Source organism: Cervus elaphus, chromosome 23 (assembly GCF_910594005.1).
Source record: "Cervus elaphus chromosome 23, mCerEla1.1, whole genome shotgun sequence".
NCBI classification, from domain to species: Eukaryota; Metazoa; Chordata; class Mammalia; order Artiodactyla; family Cervidae; genus Cervus; species Cervus elaphus.
In genome coordinates, this window is record NC_057837.1 from 72,121,495 (window position 1) to 72,137,408 (window position 15,914).

Genomic DNA, 15,914 nt, shown 5'->3' on the forward strand with positions numbered 1-15,914 from the left:
CTTTCATAAAATAGCAGGATTCCGTTTGAGAATTTAATGAGGTAAGGGATGTAATACACCAGATAACATAGTTAATATGTTCTCGGAAAACAGCAGCTCCTTCTCTTCCTTCTCGAGGCCTCAGCTATCCCACCTATGCCGCCGAAACCGGTGCCTCTCAGCCAGCCTCTCCCCAGACTCAGGAACCCACGGTGCGCTTTCTACCACCAGGTGGGGACTCGAGGCCAGTCCGTCCAGGAGAGGTCGCACATGCGCACTCACGGGGGCGGTGCCCCGCCTTCCCACGCTCTGCGTACGTCACTTCCGGCGCGAGCGGCCGGGCCGGCTGGGCAGGGAGTGCGGGTCGGTTCTGTGCGCGCTGCCGGACGAGGCTCCCGCCGCCGATTGACCCGCGCTCCGCCCCGTAGCCGGGCCGGTGAGTGCCCGCGAGCCCGTGTGCCCCGGGGGCCGGGGAGAGGGACCCCTGAGAGGGAGGGATGACCGGAAGTGGGGCACCCGCGTAGAGAGAGACCCCAGGAAACGGGGACCCCTGGGGAAGGGGTGACAACCGGAAGTGGGGGGCCTCGAAGGGTTGTCGACGGGACGTGGGGGCTCTGGGGTTCCAGGAACGGTGGATTCCTGACCTCTTCTTGGGGGAGGGTGGGGAGGAAGATGATGCTCGAAAAATGTTAGGCTCCAAGTGAGGAAGATTCCCGGCTTCCCCCTAACAAATGGTGTTTGCACCCATCTATATGCCCACTCATCAATTCCTTCACCAGACTGACCGGGTCGTGCGCTGTATTCGATACCGCCAGGGCCCTGGAGATTAAACTGGAAGCTCTAGGTGCAGCGTGGAGCCCACTGTGGGGCTGGACACGTCTTTGCTCTGCTTCACGCGATGGGTACCCTTGGGCCCTTCCTCGCATCATCCACTGTTATTTACAGAGCACCGTCATGGTCCAAGCACTGGGAGAGCAATGAATGTAAGAGGCAATTTGTCTGCTCCCATAAAATTCACATTCTAGTGAGCAGATCCCCCCTTTGTAAAATAGTTAACAGTATTAGTGTGCTCACCAAATATTGTGAAGATTAGACGAGAGATGGATGTAAAATGCTAATCATAGTGCTCGATACATGATAAAACATGCATGAACATATTATCTCTTGTCATCATTCCACTGAGTTAAATTTCATAAAGCAAGCAATTATGTTGTATGTTGTTGCGTGCACAGCACTGCTAAGCATAGTGCCTGCCACAGGTGATCAGTAATTATTTAATAAATGAATGGATGGGTAAAACTGACTCAGAAGAGTTTCGGATAAACACACATGACATTGGACTGCAGTTTCTAAAAGAGAAATAGGAACCCAGTGCTGTGGAACACTGGAGTTACCCTGGAGAAGTCAAGGAAGGCTTCATAGAGGAGGTGACATTGAAGCTAGGCCTGGAAGGTGATGATTTGCCTGGTTGGAAACAAATAAGGTGAGGAAACTCCAGACAGAGGTATCAGAAATGCATGAGGTGTTCATTAGTTTGATCATTAATTTGTTTTGACTGACATTTAATGTGCATTGAGAGGAGGAAGGGTGGGAGAGGGGCTGGAGAGGGACTTTAGGTCTGTAGTCCATGGACATTGCAGTCAGTTTTCTGGCTAAGAAATGGATCAGAATTACGGGTATCTGTTGGCGTCCCAAGAAAACAAAGCCCAGGGTGGGTCCTGTGAACCATGATTGTTGATCTGTTCCTCACTCAGCATACCTCTGCCAAGCAGATGAAACTCATTCAACAAATATTTATGCAGCGCAGACAATGTGTCTGACACCCTGTTAAGTGCTGTGTTTAAGGTGACAAACAAGACAGTTGTGGATATTGCACACAAATTGCCTACAATTGCCACAGTGAGAGAGGTGCTATGCCACAGAGTTCCTGCAGGGGGCGCGAGGTGCTCCTAAACTGACCGGAGTCAGAGACGTCTTCCCTGCTTCAAACGCGGTCATCCCTGACCTGGATTATTTCAGTAGCCTCTAAATGGTCTCTTTGCTGCTGTCCTCATCGTCTTACAGTCATCCTCTTACATTCTCGAGACAACCCAGTGATCCTTTTAAAATCTCAATCCGATCATGTCACTCTACTCAAAACCCTCCAAAGTCAGGGTAACTAAGCTCCTACTGGCCTACAAAGCCCAGTACCATTTGGGACCCCACTTCCTCTATAAATCCGTCTGCTAATATTCTCCGCCTTGTGTATTTGGCTCTTGCGATACTGCTCTCCTCCCTGTTCCTTGAAAAAGCCAGGCATGGTCCTGCCTCAGGCTTTGCACTTTCCTCCCCGCACAGACCTACATGGCTTGCTCCCTCATCTCCTTCATCTTTGCACACATGTCACTTGATCAGGGTGAGGACTTCCCTGATCACCCTACTTAAAACTGCAACTCCTATCTCCAGGTACATCCACTCCCCGCCCCCCCCCCCCCCCTTGCCTGCAACTCCCTTGCCTTCTTTATTTCTCTGCATAGCCCTTATCATCTTTTCTTCCCCCCTTATCATCTTCTAGTAGACTATACAATTTATTTTGCTTATATGCTGTCTCCCTAATTAAAATGTAAGCTCAGTGAAGGCAAGAATTTTTCTTTTCTCACTGCTATATCCCCCAGTGCCTGGTCAAGGGCCTGGTACCTATTAAGTGCTTGGTATCTGTTGAATGCATAAAGTGACATCTAATGGGGTGAATTGGTATTGGCCAGAGGCACTGGAGAGAAGCCTGCTAGTCAGAGAAAACAAGATGTGCAAAGAAAAGAGACAAGAAAACCACCTTTGGGAGAAAGTGAAAGAAGCTGGGTAGGGCTGGAGGTTAGCACACAAGCAACATAGTGGGCAGACCTAAGATTTGGAGGAGGTGGCCTGGTCACTGTGGCTGCAGTGGCCTGTGGGGAAGACTGGCTATGCATAGAGGCCCCGAGATGACCCCTGCCTTCCTTGTTGAGCTCAAAGAGGGGGAAGAGTGAGAGCCCATGGACAGAAGAGCTTGGGCTTCAGAACTGGGCAGCCTTGCTGGGACCTTATTCCTGGAATATCTAAGGCAGCTATGTTGTTTTGGGGTTTTTTTCCATTTAATAAGTGTGTTAGTTCAGCTCTTCCCAGAAGCAGACACTAGGGTGAAATTACAGATGGAAGAAATTTAATGGTGGCAACACATAAAAGGGAGAGGCAACTGGAGAAATCAGGGAGAGCTTCAGACAGCTATGTGAGCCTGGTCCCTGTGCAGGAGGTTTGGGCAAGAAGTCTTGGACTGCAGTAAAGATCCGGCCAGGCTGATAGGGGATCCTCAAGGAAAAGTTGCCTGTCTGAGGAGTCCTACATTTCACTCAGTCATTGGCTGGGTTCAGTCTGGAAAGTGTACATCCACTGGGTGGTGGATCCAGAGGGACAGCAGCTGGGACACCCATCAGTTACGTTCCACCCCAGCAGGAGATCTGATCAGTTTCGCAGCCGCCATGCTAAGTCATGTGTGGGTATGGTAAAAAATTCAAGACGGCAGTGAAGAGTCTCCTTTTCTCCTCTTAAATGTTCAGTGTCTGGTTCTGTTCCTTAAAGGGAACCATGGTTAACAGTTTTCTTGTACTTTCTTCCAAAAATTTTAGGTGCATTCACATGTATATGTTTTTTAAATATAAATACAAGTCTTTTTTTTCCACACTGTCCTGCAACCTACTTTCTTTTTCCTTAACATGTCAATTCATAAAGATCTATTTAATTCCTTTTCATTATTAAATAGTATTCCGTGCATATGGTAATATTATTTAACTAGTCTCCAACAAGAGGATGGAGGTAAAGTATTTTCAGTCTTTTGCCATTACAGTTAATACTTGTAATGATCATCCATATTTTACACACACATATAAGTACATAGAAATGGAATGCTGGGCCAAAGCATATATTTTTTTTAATCAAAGTATAGTCAATTTATAATGTTTCAGGTATATAGCAGAGTGATACAGTTATGCAGATGTATCTATTTTTCAGATTCTTTTCCAGTACAGGGTATTATACTGAATACAGTCTGTGTAGTCCTTGTTGATTATCTGTCTTACATATAGCAGTGTGTATCTCTTAATAACAAATTCCTAATTTGTCCCTCCTATCTTTCCCCTTCTGGTAACCATAAGTTTGTTTTCTCTCTCTGTGAGTATATTTCTGTTTTATAAATAAGTTCATCTGTGTCCCTTTTTTTTAGATTCCACATGTAAATGAAACCATATGACATCTGTAAGGGTATGTGGTTTGGAATCTTGATAACTATTGACACGCTGCCCTAGAGAGGCTATGCCAGTTTATTTTCCCACAAACAACAGGCCCATCAGAATCCCTGTTTTGTATTTTTGCTAATCTGAGATTCAAAGGGGTTTTAGTTCCCATTTCTTTAATTACCAGTTAGGTCAAGCACCTGTTCATACCTCTGTGAGCAAGGTGTGTGTGTGTGTGATGATCACACCTCTGAGCAAGGTATGTGTGTGTGATGATCACACCTCTGTGAGCATGGGGTGTGTGTGACACCTCTGAGCAAGGTGTGTGTGTGTGTGATGATCACACCTCTGTGAGCAAGGTGTGTGTGTGTGATGATCACACCTCTGTGAGCAAGGTGTGTGTGTGTGTGATAGGTGCGTGTATCCTGCTGGAGCAAGGTGTGTGTGTGCGTGTGTGTGTGATGAGGGGTGCTGGAGCAAAATCTGTGTGTGTGATGAGGGGTGTGTGTTTCCTGCTGGAGCTGCCCCGGGGCTGGGCTGGGCTGGACCGTGGTTCAGATACTCCTCCAGGAAAGAACCACTGCTCTGGGGGTTTTGGCTTGACGACAGCATCGCTGCCCCCCTCCCTCACGCCAATCAGGGGTTTGGAGTGACCGATGCCAGTGCCGGGCTTTCTCGGCATCACGCAGGGCTTCTGTTTCGCAGGGATCCTGGGAGCTCATGTCAGAAGAAAGTGACTCGCTGAGAACCAGCCCTTCCGCGGCCTCGCTTTCGGAAAATGAGCTGCCGCCGCCTTCCGCCCCCGCCGGCTATGTGTGCTCGCTGACCGAGGACCTGGTGGCCAAAGCCAGGGAGGAGCTGCAGGAGAAGCCGGAGTGGAGGCTCCGCGACGTGCAGGCCCTGCGGGACATGGTGCGCAAGGAGTGCCCGCATCTGAGCACCTCTCTGGAGGACGCCTTCCTGCTGCGCTTCCTCCGCGCCCGCAAGTTTGACTACGACCGGGCCCTCCAGCTGCTCATCAACTACCACAGCTGCCGAAGAAGCTGGCCCGAAGTCTTCAACGACCTGAGGCCTTCCGCCTTGAAGGAGGTCCTGGCCTCCGGCTTCCTCACCGTCCTGCCGCACACCGACCCCAGGGGCTGCCCCGTCCTCTGCCTCCGCCCAGGTACCGCTCCCTGCGGGGGCGCGGGAGGGATGGGTGTGGGTACAGTGTGGGGTGCGTCTGCCGAGGGCGCTCTGTGTGTGTGCGCGCTCATGACTTTTTCCCTTTTGTCCCCTCCTGGCCTCAGTCAAGGCTTGTGTGTGTGTGTGTGTGTGTCCGTCTGTCTGTCTGTCTGTCTTATTCCCTTTTGTCCCCTCCTGGCTTTAGTCAAGACTCTTTTGACGGCAGGAGAACAGAACCCTGCTCTACTGACGTAAGACGAAGGGAGGATGTAGTCTGAGGAGCCGGGAGCACAGCAGCAGAGAGCTGAGGGAGCACGGTGCTTGCCCGCCCCAGGAGCTAGACCCAGCATCCTTCCTGAGACCACAGGAGCCGAGACCACCGTTCTCCCTGTCTCTGCCTCTGACGGTCCCTCAGGGCCACGTTTTCTGCTGCCCTTTGCACATCTTCACCTTTCAGTCCGAGTACTGGCTTTTGGCCCCTCTGTACACCCCTCAGCTCCCAGGTTTAGCTGGCCACCCAACTCCGTTCCTTCACTGCAGATTCCAGATCTCTAGGGTTGGGAATCTGGTGAGCTGAGAAAGCAACCCTGATCATCGGGTCTAAGCAGGGCTGCCGGGACACCCCCGCCCCCACCCTGTCAGTCCTTAGGGAGCAGGTGAGGTACAGATATCAGTGTTTGCCTGCCTCCTCTGACTTATCCCCCCTCCCCTCTGCTTTTTGAAGTCAGTGAAAAGCTTCACTTCAGATGCACTTTTTCATCTCAGCAGTGCATGATGGTAAGTGAAACGCCTGACATTTCCTTGATGCAGTAGTTTGCAGTGGGGGTAGTTTTCTCCCTGCTCCCTCTCCCACCAAAGTATCAGAAATGTGAGAGAAGGCTTCGGTTAACACAGAGACCGAGGGGTCCTAGAACTCAAGCATTCTGATTCTCCGTCTTCTTCTCCTTCTTCCCTGACCCTAAATACATAGTACACTCGGGAGAGTTCTCTGCTCTTCCCCCTGCCTCAATATTTTCCGTCAGGGCCAAGCTGAGAACAAATTGAAAGTAAGATGGCTCTGTTCTTCTTCCCAAACATGCCAGGAACATGAGAACCTGCTGGCCACCCTCTCTGCTCCTATGCAAATACTTCTTGAAGGGACAGCTGATGGGGAGTGGAAGCCTCCCTCTGCCTTGAGACCCCATGTTATCATTTCCTTTAGTCATTTACCAAAGCTTATTGGGATACCAGCCATATTCTCGTGAGCCTTTACTATGTACCAGGCACAGTATTAACTGTTTTACCTGCTGTTTTAGGTGTTTTCCAAAATTAGGGGGTATTCATATTAAAACAGGGCTTCCCAGGTGACTCAGTGGTAAAGAATCTGCCTGCCAATGCAGGAGACACGGGTTCCACCCCTGGGTTGGGAAGATCCCCTGGAGGAGGAAACGGCAATCCAATCCAGTATTCTCTTCTGGAAAATTCCATGAACAGAGAAGCCTGGCAAGCTGCTGTCCATGGGTTGCAAAGAACTGGACACAGCTGAGCCACAGAGCATGCGTGCATGCATTTTACAATAAACAATGTGGTGGAGAGGTCAGGGCACAAGGAAACCTAGAAACCAGCCAATGGGAGTTCTGCTGCTCCTCTGTACTCGACTCATATGAATATTACAGAACAGTCAGATGTTACCACACTGGTTTCGCCTCTTTGCTTGCATGGTTTCAACTCTTAGCTCCTGAGATGGATCCCCCCCCCCCACCCGCCGATATGTCTGGAGCAGATTTGAACACCTCCCCACCAACTCAACATTTTAGCAGGAGGCAGACAGATTTTATTCTCATCTAGCTCCTCTGGTGGCTCAGCTGGTAAAGAATCTGCCTGCCATGTGGGAGACCTGGGTTCGATCCCTAGGTTGGGAAGATCCCCTGGAGAAGGGAACCACTATCCACTCCAATATTCTGGCCTGGAGAATTCCATGGATTGTATAGTTCATGGGGTCGCAAAGAGTCAGACACGACTGAACGACTTTCACTTCACTTCAGTGTGAAATAAATCTGGGAGGTGTCAGGTTTGCCTTTTTGTAAGTTCTTTTGAGACATATGTGATTGAAAAGGATGATAGCCAGCATGCAGAAGCAGGTTTAATTGGCAGCACTACCAAGCAGCAAGCTGGCACAATTTTTGGACAAAGCTTTTTTGTATAGAAAGTTTGCACATGTCACAAATCTCATTGGGGACCATCCAGTGGACTTTTATCTTTCTAAGAAAGAGACACACGTATCTTGGTGGGATTTTCTTGAGAATAGTAGTTAGCACTCAAAAGTTGTCATTCTCATCTCTTCCCCAAAGAGAAAAAGACTCCTCAATCATATGGGGAGCATTAAGGGAGCAACCAGCCTGGAAAGGGGAGTTTGTTCAAGCTACACCATTGGGAAACCATCTCCCTCTCTGCTGTCTTGGTCTGGGCTTCATCCTCTGACTAGCTCTTGCCTCATGGGTCCCTGGGTCTCAGGCTCCCAGCCTCACCGCTACAAGAGAGAAGAGAGATCTTCTCTCTCCAAAGGGCCCAGGTCCCAGAACTGAGTCCCTGTGCTTCTGCTTGGCCTCACTTGGATTACTCGCTGTGGCCAGGAGGATGCTATGCCCACACTGGCCAAGCCCACCTCTGGACCCAGGAGTGAAGTCACTTTACACACTCAGTATGGCTAGCATGGGAAGAAGTGGTTCCCCCCAAGGAAGATGAGGGTGGTCTTACGAAGATAAGGGCACTTAGGATGGCAGAAGGCACACATGTCCATTAAGGCAAGCATTATAATCCCATTCTACTTAGGAGGAGACGTAGGCCCAGATTGAGGAGAAAACTTGCCTAAGGTCACACAGCTAGGAAGATTCAAACCCCCAGGTGTGTCTGACTTCAGAGCTCACGATTTCATCTTCAACACTCAATTGCTTTTCCATTTCAGAATGTGCTGCTATGTTTGGAGTCAAGAAACATCAGCTCCCACTTAAAGATCTAAATAGTCGTGTCAGTAGAATTGTTTTCCACTTTTAAGCAATGGTTTAGGAAGGAGATAAATCCTAGCCTGTCTGATTACGTGTTTGTGTTCATTTCTGTAACATACTGTCCATCTTTTACGACCTTAGACAGGTGGATCCCAAGCAACTATCCAATTACAGAAAACATCCGAGCCATATACCTGACATTAGAGAAACTCATTCAGTCTGAAGAAACCCAGGTGAATGGAATTGTAATTCTTGCAGACTACAAAGGAGTGAGCTTATCAAAGGCATCTCATTTTGGCCCTTTTATAGCCAAAAAGGTGATTGGCATCCTTCAGGTATGGCTCCTATGTGTCATGTGCCTGTCCTGTGGCTGTGTGTCTTTCCCAGGGCTCTGTCTATCTCCAATTCCACCTAATACACAAACCCCACCTCCCACGCCTCCCCACAGTCAGGACAATACAAAAGCATTATGGGAAGAAATGTAAAAGTCCAGTTCACCACTCATTCTCATCAAGGTCTCCAGTAGTTACTGGGCAAAATCAACTTTAGGACAAGAGCCCAAAAATCAGAGAAATGCTTTCTGCTCTTTTTGTTTGTCTAGGGTTTTTTTTTTTTTTTTTTTTTTTGGCTCAGAAGACAGAGAAATTCTCGACAAATGAAACAGATGTTTCTGCTGAGGTGATGGAGCTTCTCCTTTTTTCTGTAGAACCTGGGTACAGGGAACCCTACTGGGCTGTTCACACCTCATGTTGTGCATTTCAGAACACAAGTCTCTGGGAACCATAAAGTTCCTCATGCATCTGCAGTGTATGAGATGGTTTGCACATGCAAAGTGCTTGTTTTTTTAATTGAAGTATATAGTTGATTTACAGTATTATGTTAGTTTAAGGTGTACAGCAGAATGACTCAGTATTTTTATCAATTATACGCCATTAAAAGTTACAAAATAACAGCTATACTTCCCTGTGCTGTCCAATATATCCTTGTTGCTGCAAAGCACACTTACAGTCATGGTAAGCCATTCAGTCCTTCAGGGGATCCTCTGAGATAAACAAGGTAAGAATTATCTTTCCTTGTTGATAGAAGAGGAGACCTTCAGGATGTAGTCTGGCAGCCTGGACCCTCGTTCATCAGACCCCGTCGATGGGGTGCTGTCTCCTGTGAGCTGGGGGCACCAGTGATCCCACAATTCTCCCCCATCAAATTCCACAGTGTTTGAACCTCTCCTGCATACCAGGCTGATTATTTAAACATTTAAATGTCACTTCCAGTCATTATCAGAAATGTGAATTCTGGCATGGAGGTAATACTCGGGCTTCCCTTAGCTTCCACTCTTCTTTGCTTCTGCCAAATGTTGTGCAGATTCAAGTGTCAGGATAATGCGTTCAGTCAGTGGTTCTCTAGTCCTGTAAGATGGTCTGGGGGACAAAAAATGTTCCAGGGTTAAGTGTGTTTGGGAAATACAGCGTAGCATGCCCCTTTCTTGTGAATTTCAACATAAATATTTGCATACTGAAAGCCTGACTGGTCCTGCAGTTAAGGAAACCTGTTTGACTGTATTTAGTCTACTATTTCTCAAACTCAGTTGCTTACCACAGAACCCTTTTTGCATCACAGGCTAGTAACATCCTGAGAAATACACGTTGGGTAATACTGATCTAAAAGGCCTGATATTTGTTAGATCCGTCCACACAGGCTCAGACTGCTTTTTTGCCCTAAGAAGGGCAGCTCTCCACCTGCTTGCCTAACCATTTCCTAAACCAGCTCTGGGTCCTTAGACAGACTCTTTGCCTGAGACCCATCTTCCTGTCTAGCCCTGACTTGGGCTGTCTTTGAAGAGACCAGGAGAATCAGACCAGACTGATGTTGGGGCTAAAAATGGGGAAGGCAGGCTGTGGTAACTGACGGTTTTCAGATTCTAACATCGGGATTCTAACATTCCCTTCCCTTCCCCCACAGGACGGTTTCCCCATTCGGATAAAAGCAGTCCATGTAGTGAATGAACCTCGAATATTTAAAGGTATTTTTGCCATCATAAAACCATTCCTGAAGGAGAAGATAGCAAACAGAGTAAGTGATGATCCTATCAACTTAAAGATACTTTAATTTTTTTTATGCTTCCTTTTCTGTGACATCTCTAAATTCATTGCAACAACTATAAACTTAGCTTATTCTTTTCTTTTTCTTTTTAAAGATTTGCGTACTTATTATTTTTTGTTTCACTGGGTCTTCATTGACTTAGCTTATTCTTTTCTTTTTCTTTTCAAAGATTTGTGTACTTATTATTTTTTGTTTCACTGGGTCTTCATTGCTGTGCATGGTCTTCTCATTGCAGTGGCTTCTCTTGTTGCAGAGCATGGGCTCGATGCACATGGGCTCAGTAGCTGTGGCTCCTGGGCTCTGGGAGTGCTGGTTCTGTAGTTTGGGCGCACTTAGTTGCTCCAGGGCACGTGGGATCTTCCCAGATCATGGATTGAGCCCGTGGCCTCTGCATTGGCAGGCAGATTCTTAACCACTAGACCACCGGAGAAGCCCAGTTTATTATTCTTGCCTGGGACTACTGAGTTGGAAAGGGCAGGGTTTCAGATAAAATAGATGAACAGTCTTTTCTGTGAAGGGAAGATGAAATTAATGGGAAGATAATACTTGACTGTAGAGAGAGCAGACCCAGGGTTGTTTTTGTAGGAGCATCTCTGCTCTTTGATCATTTAGGCTTTTTAATATCCTGGCCTGGGCATTGTGAACCAACATCATATTTTATGTGTGAAAGTGAAATCGCTTAGTGGTGTCCGACTCTTTGGGACCCCATGGGCTGTAGTCTACCAGACTCCTCCATCCACAGGATTCTCCAGGCAAGAATACTAGAGTGGGTTGCCATTTCCTTCTCCAGGGGATCTTCCTGACCCAGGGATCGAACCGAAGCCTCCCACCTTGCAGGCAGACGCTTTACCCTCTGAGCCACCAGGGAAGCCCATTTTATGTATGAGGATGTAGCAAAGGGTGGTCATTGGGTGGGGAGTTAAAAAGAGTCCTGGCAATTTCTTACTGCTAAAATTGTTGTTTGTGTGCTAGTGGCTTAGTCGTGTCCGACTCTTTGCAACCCTGTGGACTGTAGCCTGCCAGGTTCCTCCGTCCATGGGATTCTCCAGGCAAGAATACTGGAGTGGGTAGCCATTGCCTTCTCCAGGGGATCTTCCAGACCCAGGGCTCGAACCCAGGTCTCCTGCATTGCAGGCAGATTCTTTACCATCCGAGCTATAGAGAAGTCCCTATAGCTTAAATTGTTGTTTAAGCCTTTCCATTTACTTAATTTGTCTTACTGTGTGAAGTTTGTGGAGCAGTTCAAGGTTTATGAGATCTGTGAGTTTATAGTTTAATTTTTATGTTAGAAAAGATAGGCGACCCTTTAAGAAGACAGTCTTGGTACTTTCCTGGTGGTCCAGAAATTGGGACTCTGAGCTTTCACTCCAGGGCACCTGGGTTCAATCCCTGGTTGGGGAGCTAAGATTCTGCAAGCCTCAAGCTGCAGCCAAAAAAACAGAGACAGTCTTCCTCTGACCCTGAAGAGCCAGTGATCTTTTAAACTTTCCAAGGACCATGATTAAAATATGATGGGTGGTATTTTTCTTCTTCTTTCTTAGGCCTAGGAAAATGGTTATGGTTACTCACATACTCTTCAATTTTGTTCTCTCTTTCAAAGAGGAAATGTAGAATCTCATTTGTGAGGGAGGGAACTTGAAATCCGGATTACCAGGCCCTTTCCCCAAAGATTTTAACTCATTGGTTCAGGGGTAGAGCCCAGGAACCTGTGCTTTTAAGACTTCCTTAGGTGATTCTGATGCAGTTAGGATTGAGGACCTCTCAGTGTGGCCTCCCACCCTGGGTTTGAGCCCATGTTGCTTCCTGGAGCTTCTGTTTGGAACCTGTTTGTACCAAAGCAGTCTTTGGACAACGTCTTTTACATCTACGAAATGACCTTACTAATGTTAAATAATCTGTTCGCTTGGTCCATTGTATGTTAATTCATTGACTCAAATATTTTTTGATCAGCTTTGTGCAGGTATGTTCTCAATGAATAAAACAGACAAAAATCTCTGCCCCTAAGAAGCTTACATTCTAGAGAGACAGACAGTGAGTTATGTCTGTTATCTAGTGCTAATGCTATGGAGAAAAATAAAGCAGAGAAAGGAGACGGCAGGTTCTGGAAGAAGGAAAGGAGTGGTAGTGTTCTGTGGGATGGTCAGAGGTGGTGTCATTGAGAAGGTGGCATTTGAGCGAAGACGTGAATGCAATGAGGGAGTGAGCCTTACAGGGATCTGGGGGACTCTGAGTGGGGCGGGGAGTGGGGGAAGCAGGCCTGGAGGAGCAGCAGGGGGGTGTGGGAGGAATAGGAGGCAGAGGTGTAAGAGCCCAGACCGTGCGGGCCATCATGTGGACTGTGGCGTTTAGTCTGCGTGAGATGGGTGCACTGGAAGTCCGCACGTTTTAGAGGAGTGACTTGATCTGACTTACGTTGAAGAGCGCTTAGGTTGTGGTGGGACAAGGCGAGGGTGTAAGCAAAGAGCCGAGGAAGATACTCTGAGGATCCAGGTAAGAAGGGATGATGACCTGGTCCCACTAGGGTAGCAGGGAAGTGTCAGAATTCTGGACATGTTTTGAAGTACCAGCTAAGAGGATACAGGATACAAGGAAAAGAGGATGAAGGATCCTCAAGCTTTTCATGGCACTGGTAGAGCAGAGCTGGCATCAAGCGTTCTTTTATTCATTCAGCAGACGTGTGTTTGAGCGCCTCCCAGTAAAGGTTACTGATTAACCCGAGGACCTGTGTGCTTTCCTGTCATTCTCTGTAGTTTTTCCTTCACGGGTCTGACCTGAACTCTCTCCACACAAACCTTCCAAGAAACATCCTCCCCAGGGAATACGGGGGCACGGCTGGAGAGCTGGACATCACCGCCTGGAACGCGGTGCTGCTGGCCTCGGAGGAGGACTTCGTGAGGGAGTTCTGCCAGCCCGGCCCTCCCTGTGACAGCATCCTGGGCCAGGCCCTGCCGCCCGAGGGGCTGAGCTCGGAGGCGCCCTGTGATGACTCCATGCGGGCTGTGAAATCACAGCTATACTCCTGCTACTAGCCAGTCCCCCGCGAACGGCACCATCTTTACAAGCTTTCCTTCCTTCTTCAGAGAGGCCCAAGGAGGGTTCGCGGTGCCAGGGATTGTCTTGCTCCTTGGAACAGAACTGCAGCATGGAGGCAAAGCCTGGAGAGCTCTGAGCCACAGGGTGAGGCTTGGGTGGCTTGAATGACTCTGTGGAAGACGTGGAGAAAGTCCCCCAGCAATTCTGAAACATTTGCAATCCCAGCGTGCAGCCACGAATGTGGAAGCCGTATCCGGTTCTTACAGAGCTCAACGCAAGGAAAATCAGGACCAACATCACTTTGATCCCACATTCCAGGAGAAAACCCCAATTGGCCAGGCAGTGCACTCCTGTGAGACAGTTTGGCCAAGCCTGCCAGGTAGCCACATGTGAGATGATGAGATTGTCTTGAAAGACAGACTACAGACCTCTCAGCTTGAAAGTCTGAGGTCCATCACTGGGTCTGGAAAGCACCTTCACTGAATCATGCAAGAAGACAGAAGCAGCACCTCCTGATCAAACTCGGGAACCAGGGACCTTATGTACCTCTGGGGTTCATGGGTTGAATCTTGCAATAGAACCTTAAAGTTTTCCCGAACCCATAAAGCCTTAGTCCTGGTTCTCAAAAGAATCATACATGATCCTAGACACACATGATTTTACTCAACCACGAAGCCTGGACACCAGTCCTGTGTAGCTAAAAGAATTCTGGCCTAAGAATTATGAGACCTGCGCCCCAACCTTAGACGTGTTTCTGTGGACACGCGAGCCTCTGTGGGCCTCCAGCCTTCTCATCTGTAAAATGAGGCTGAATGAAGTGATGCTGAGGGCCCTTTTGGCTACTAATGGGCCTCTGCTATTTGGTTATTTATTGAATGTTAGACATTGGTTTTCTGCCTAGAAAGAGCACTCTCTAGATACCAGTAGTTGGATTCTGTATTTTTGTGGTATGCATAGGCCTTCCCAAGAGGGATGCGTCACTGTTTTGGCCCTGTCTTTAAAGAAATGAGTGGATTCAGCAATACCCATTTTCCTTTCACAGGGAGGGTTGAACTTGAAAATGATGGCCTTTGTGAAGGCAGATGAGATGCCCATGATCTTGGATGAATTCCTTCCATCTCTAAGACTCTGGCTTATATTTTAAACTTGGCGAGGTAAAGGGATAAATTAATTGGAATTTTTAAAATTTGGCCTCTGGAAATAAGGGCAAGTTATTCTGGGCCACCCCCGCCACAACACACTTGAGTTTCTATCTCTTGTGTCCAGCCAGACTGAATGTTAATTCTGCATTTTAGCACTTTAGACCCTTCCTGTCAAGAACTTAGCCTTAGCCCAAGCGTCAAATTAAGTGGTTCATCTGATGGCTTTTGACCTATTTCCTTTCATTCATTCCATGCAAATTGCGGTGTTAAAAAGTGACAGGTACCACGCATTGTGTGTGTTACCTTCTCTGTGCATTTGTTAGAGCAGCAGCAGGCAGCCTGAATGACTCAGTTAGGACTAGAACAGTCCTCTGAAATGTCAAGGCCAATCAGTTGTTCATAAGCTGTTTCTCTCTGTAGCACTTTTTAAAATGTCTGGAGAAGTTGTTGGTGGAAGTGACTTACCTCATTCGTGCCAATTCTAGGAAGAACTGTTTTCACCATAGATACTAACCTTGGATGCTCTAAGGATCTGGCTGGGTGGGAGGTGTCAAAATACACACCCCTGGCTGCCTCTAGTCCCATCTAGACAATGCCATGACAGTGATGGCGTGACCGCCATTGCTGGAAAGGTCTCAATGGGACAAGTGGGATGGCTATAGTAATAAGTTCAGAACCCAACTGCCTGGGAGAATTGGTCAGAGGTTTTCTTAGGTCCCAAAGAGGACAGAGATTAAAAAACACAACAGAAAAGTTAGACGTGAATCAGGCCCACCAAGTTTCCAAGGTTTGAACTGGCATTGCGTTCCTGGCAAGCTGCCTTTGTCCACGTGTCTTAATGTGGGGATGGCCAAGCTCACCTCCAGAAATTTCTCAAAGACCAGGAAGGGTGTTGCCCATTTCCCAGACCTTCCCAGTTAGATCAGGGGGCTGTTTCATTCAGCTTCCGAAAGGAGTCAGAGCCAAGGGTTGTCTGCCTTCTGGAGCTGCTGTGTTTTATGTTGGCTCCAGGGAGAGCAAATGGTTTTGGCACCTCAGGAGGCTTGCTCCAAGCTGTGAAAGCGGGACCTCCCTGGGTGGAAACCATGGCCATCTCTGCCAGGCTTCTGTCTGCGGCTGCCTCAGCAGGGCAGGGGAATGACCACAGGGGCACCCCGGGAGTTTCACTCAGCAGTGGGGGCACAGTGACGGAGCAAGTAATTGAACACCAGGAGAACTGAGTGTATTCCTTAAGGGAAAAGTTCTGATTCATTTCAGACACTTGAAAA

General features: G+C 48.0%; 1 protein-coding gene across 3 annotated transcripts; it reads left to right on the forward strand.

The window, feature by feature from the left end:
- Positions 1–295: 295 nt before the first annotated feature.
- TTPAL (alpha tocopherol transfer protein like) lies at positions 296–14,430 on the forward strand. Of its 3 annotated transcripts, XM_043883001.1 has the most exons (6): positions 332–415; positions 795–962; positions 4,929–5,388; positions 8,513–8,706; positions 10,331–10,441; positions 13,222–14,430. In XM_043883001.1, the coding sequence occupies exons 2-6, from the start codon at positions 957–959 to the stop codon at positions 13,498–13,500; spliced, it is 1,050 nt and encodes a 349-aa protein (XP_043738936.1). In that variant the 5' UTR covers positions 332–415; positions 795–956; the 3' UTR covers positions 13,501–14,430. The 3 variants fall into 3 exon arrangements, with proteins under 3 accessions (XP_043738937.1, XP_043738936.1, XP_043738938.1); XM_043883002.1 differs by lacking the exon at positions 795–962 and having other exon boundaries at positions 296–415; XM_043883003.1 differs by lacking the exons at positions 332–415; positions 795–962 and adding an exon at positions 985–1,462.
- Positions 14,431–15,914: the final 1,484 nt, after the last annotated feature.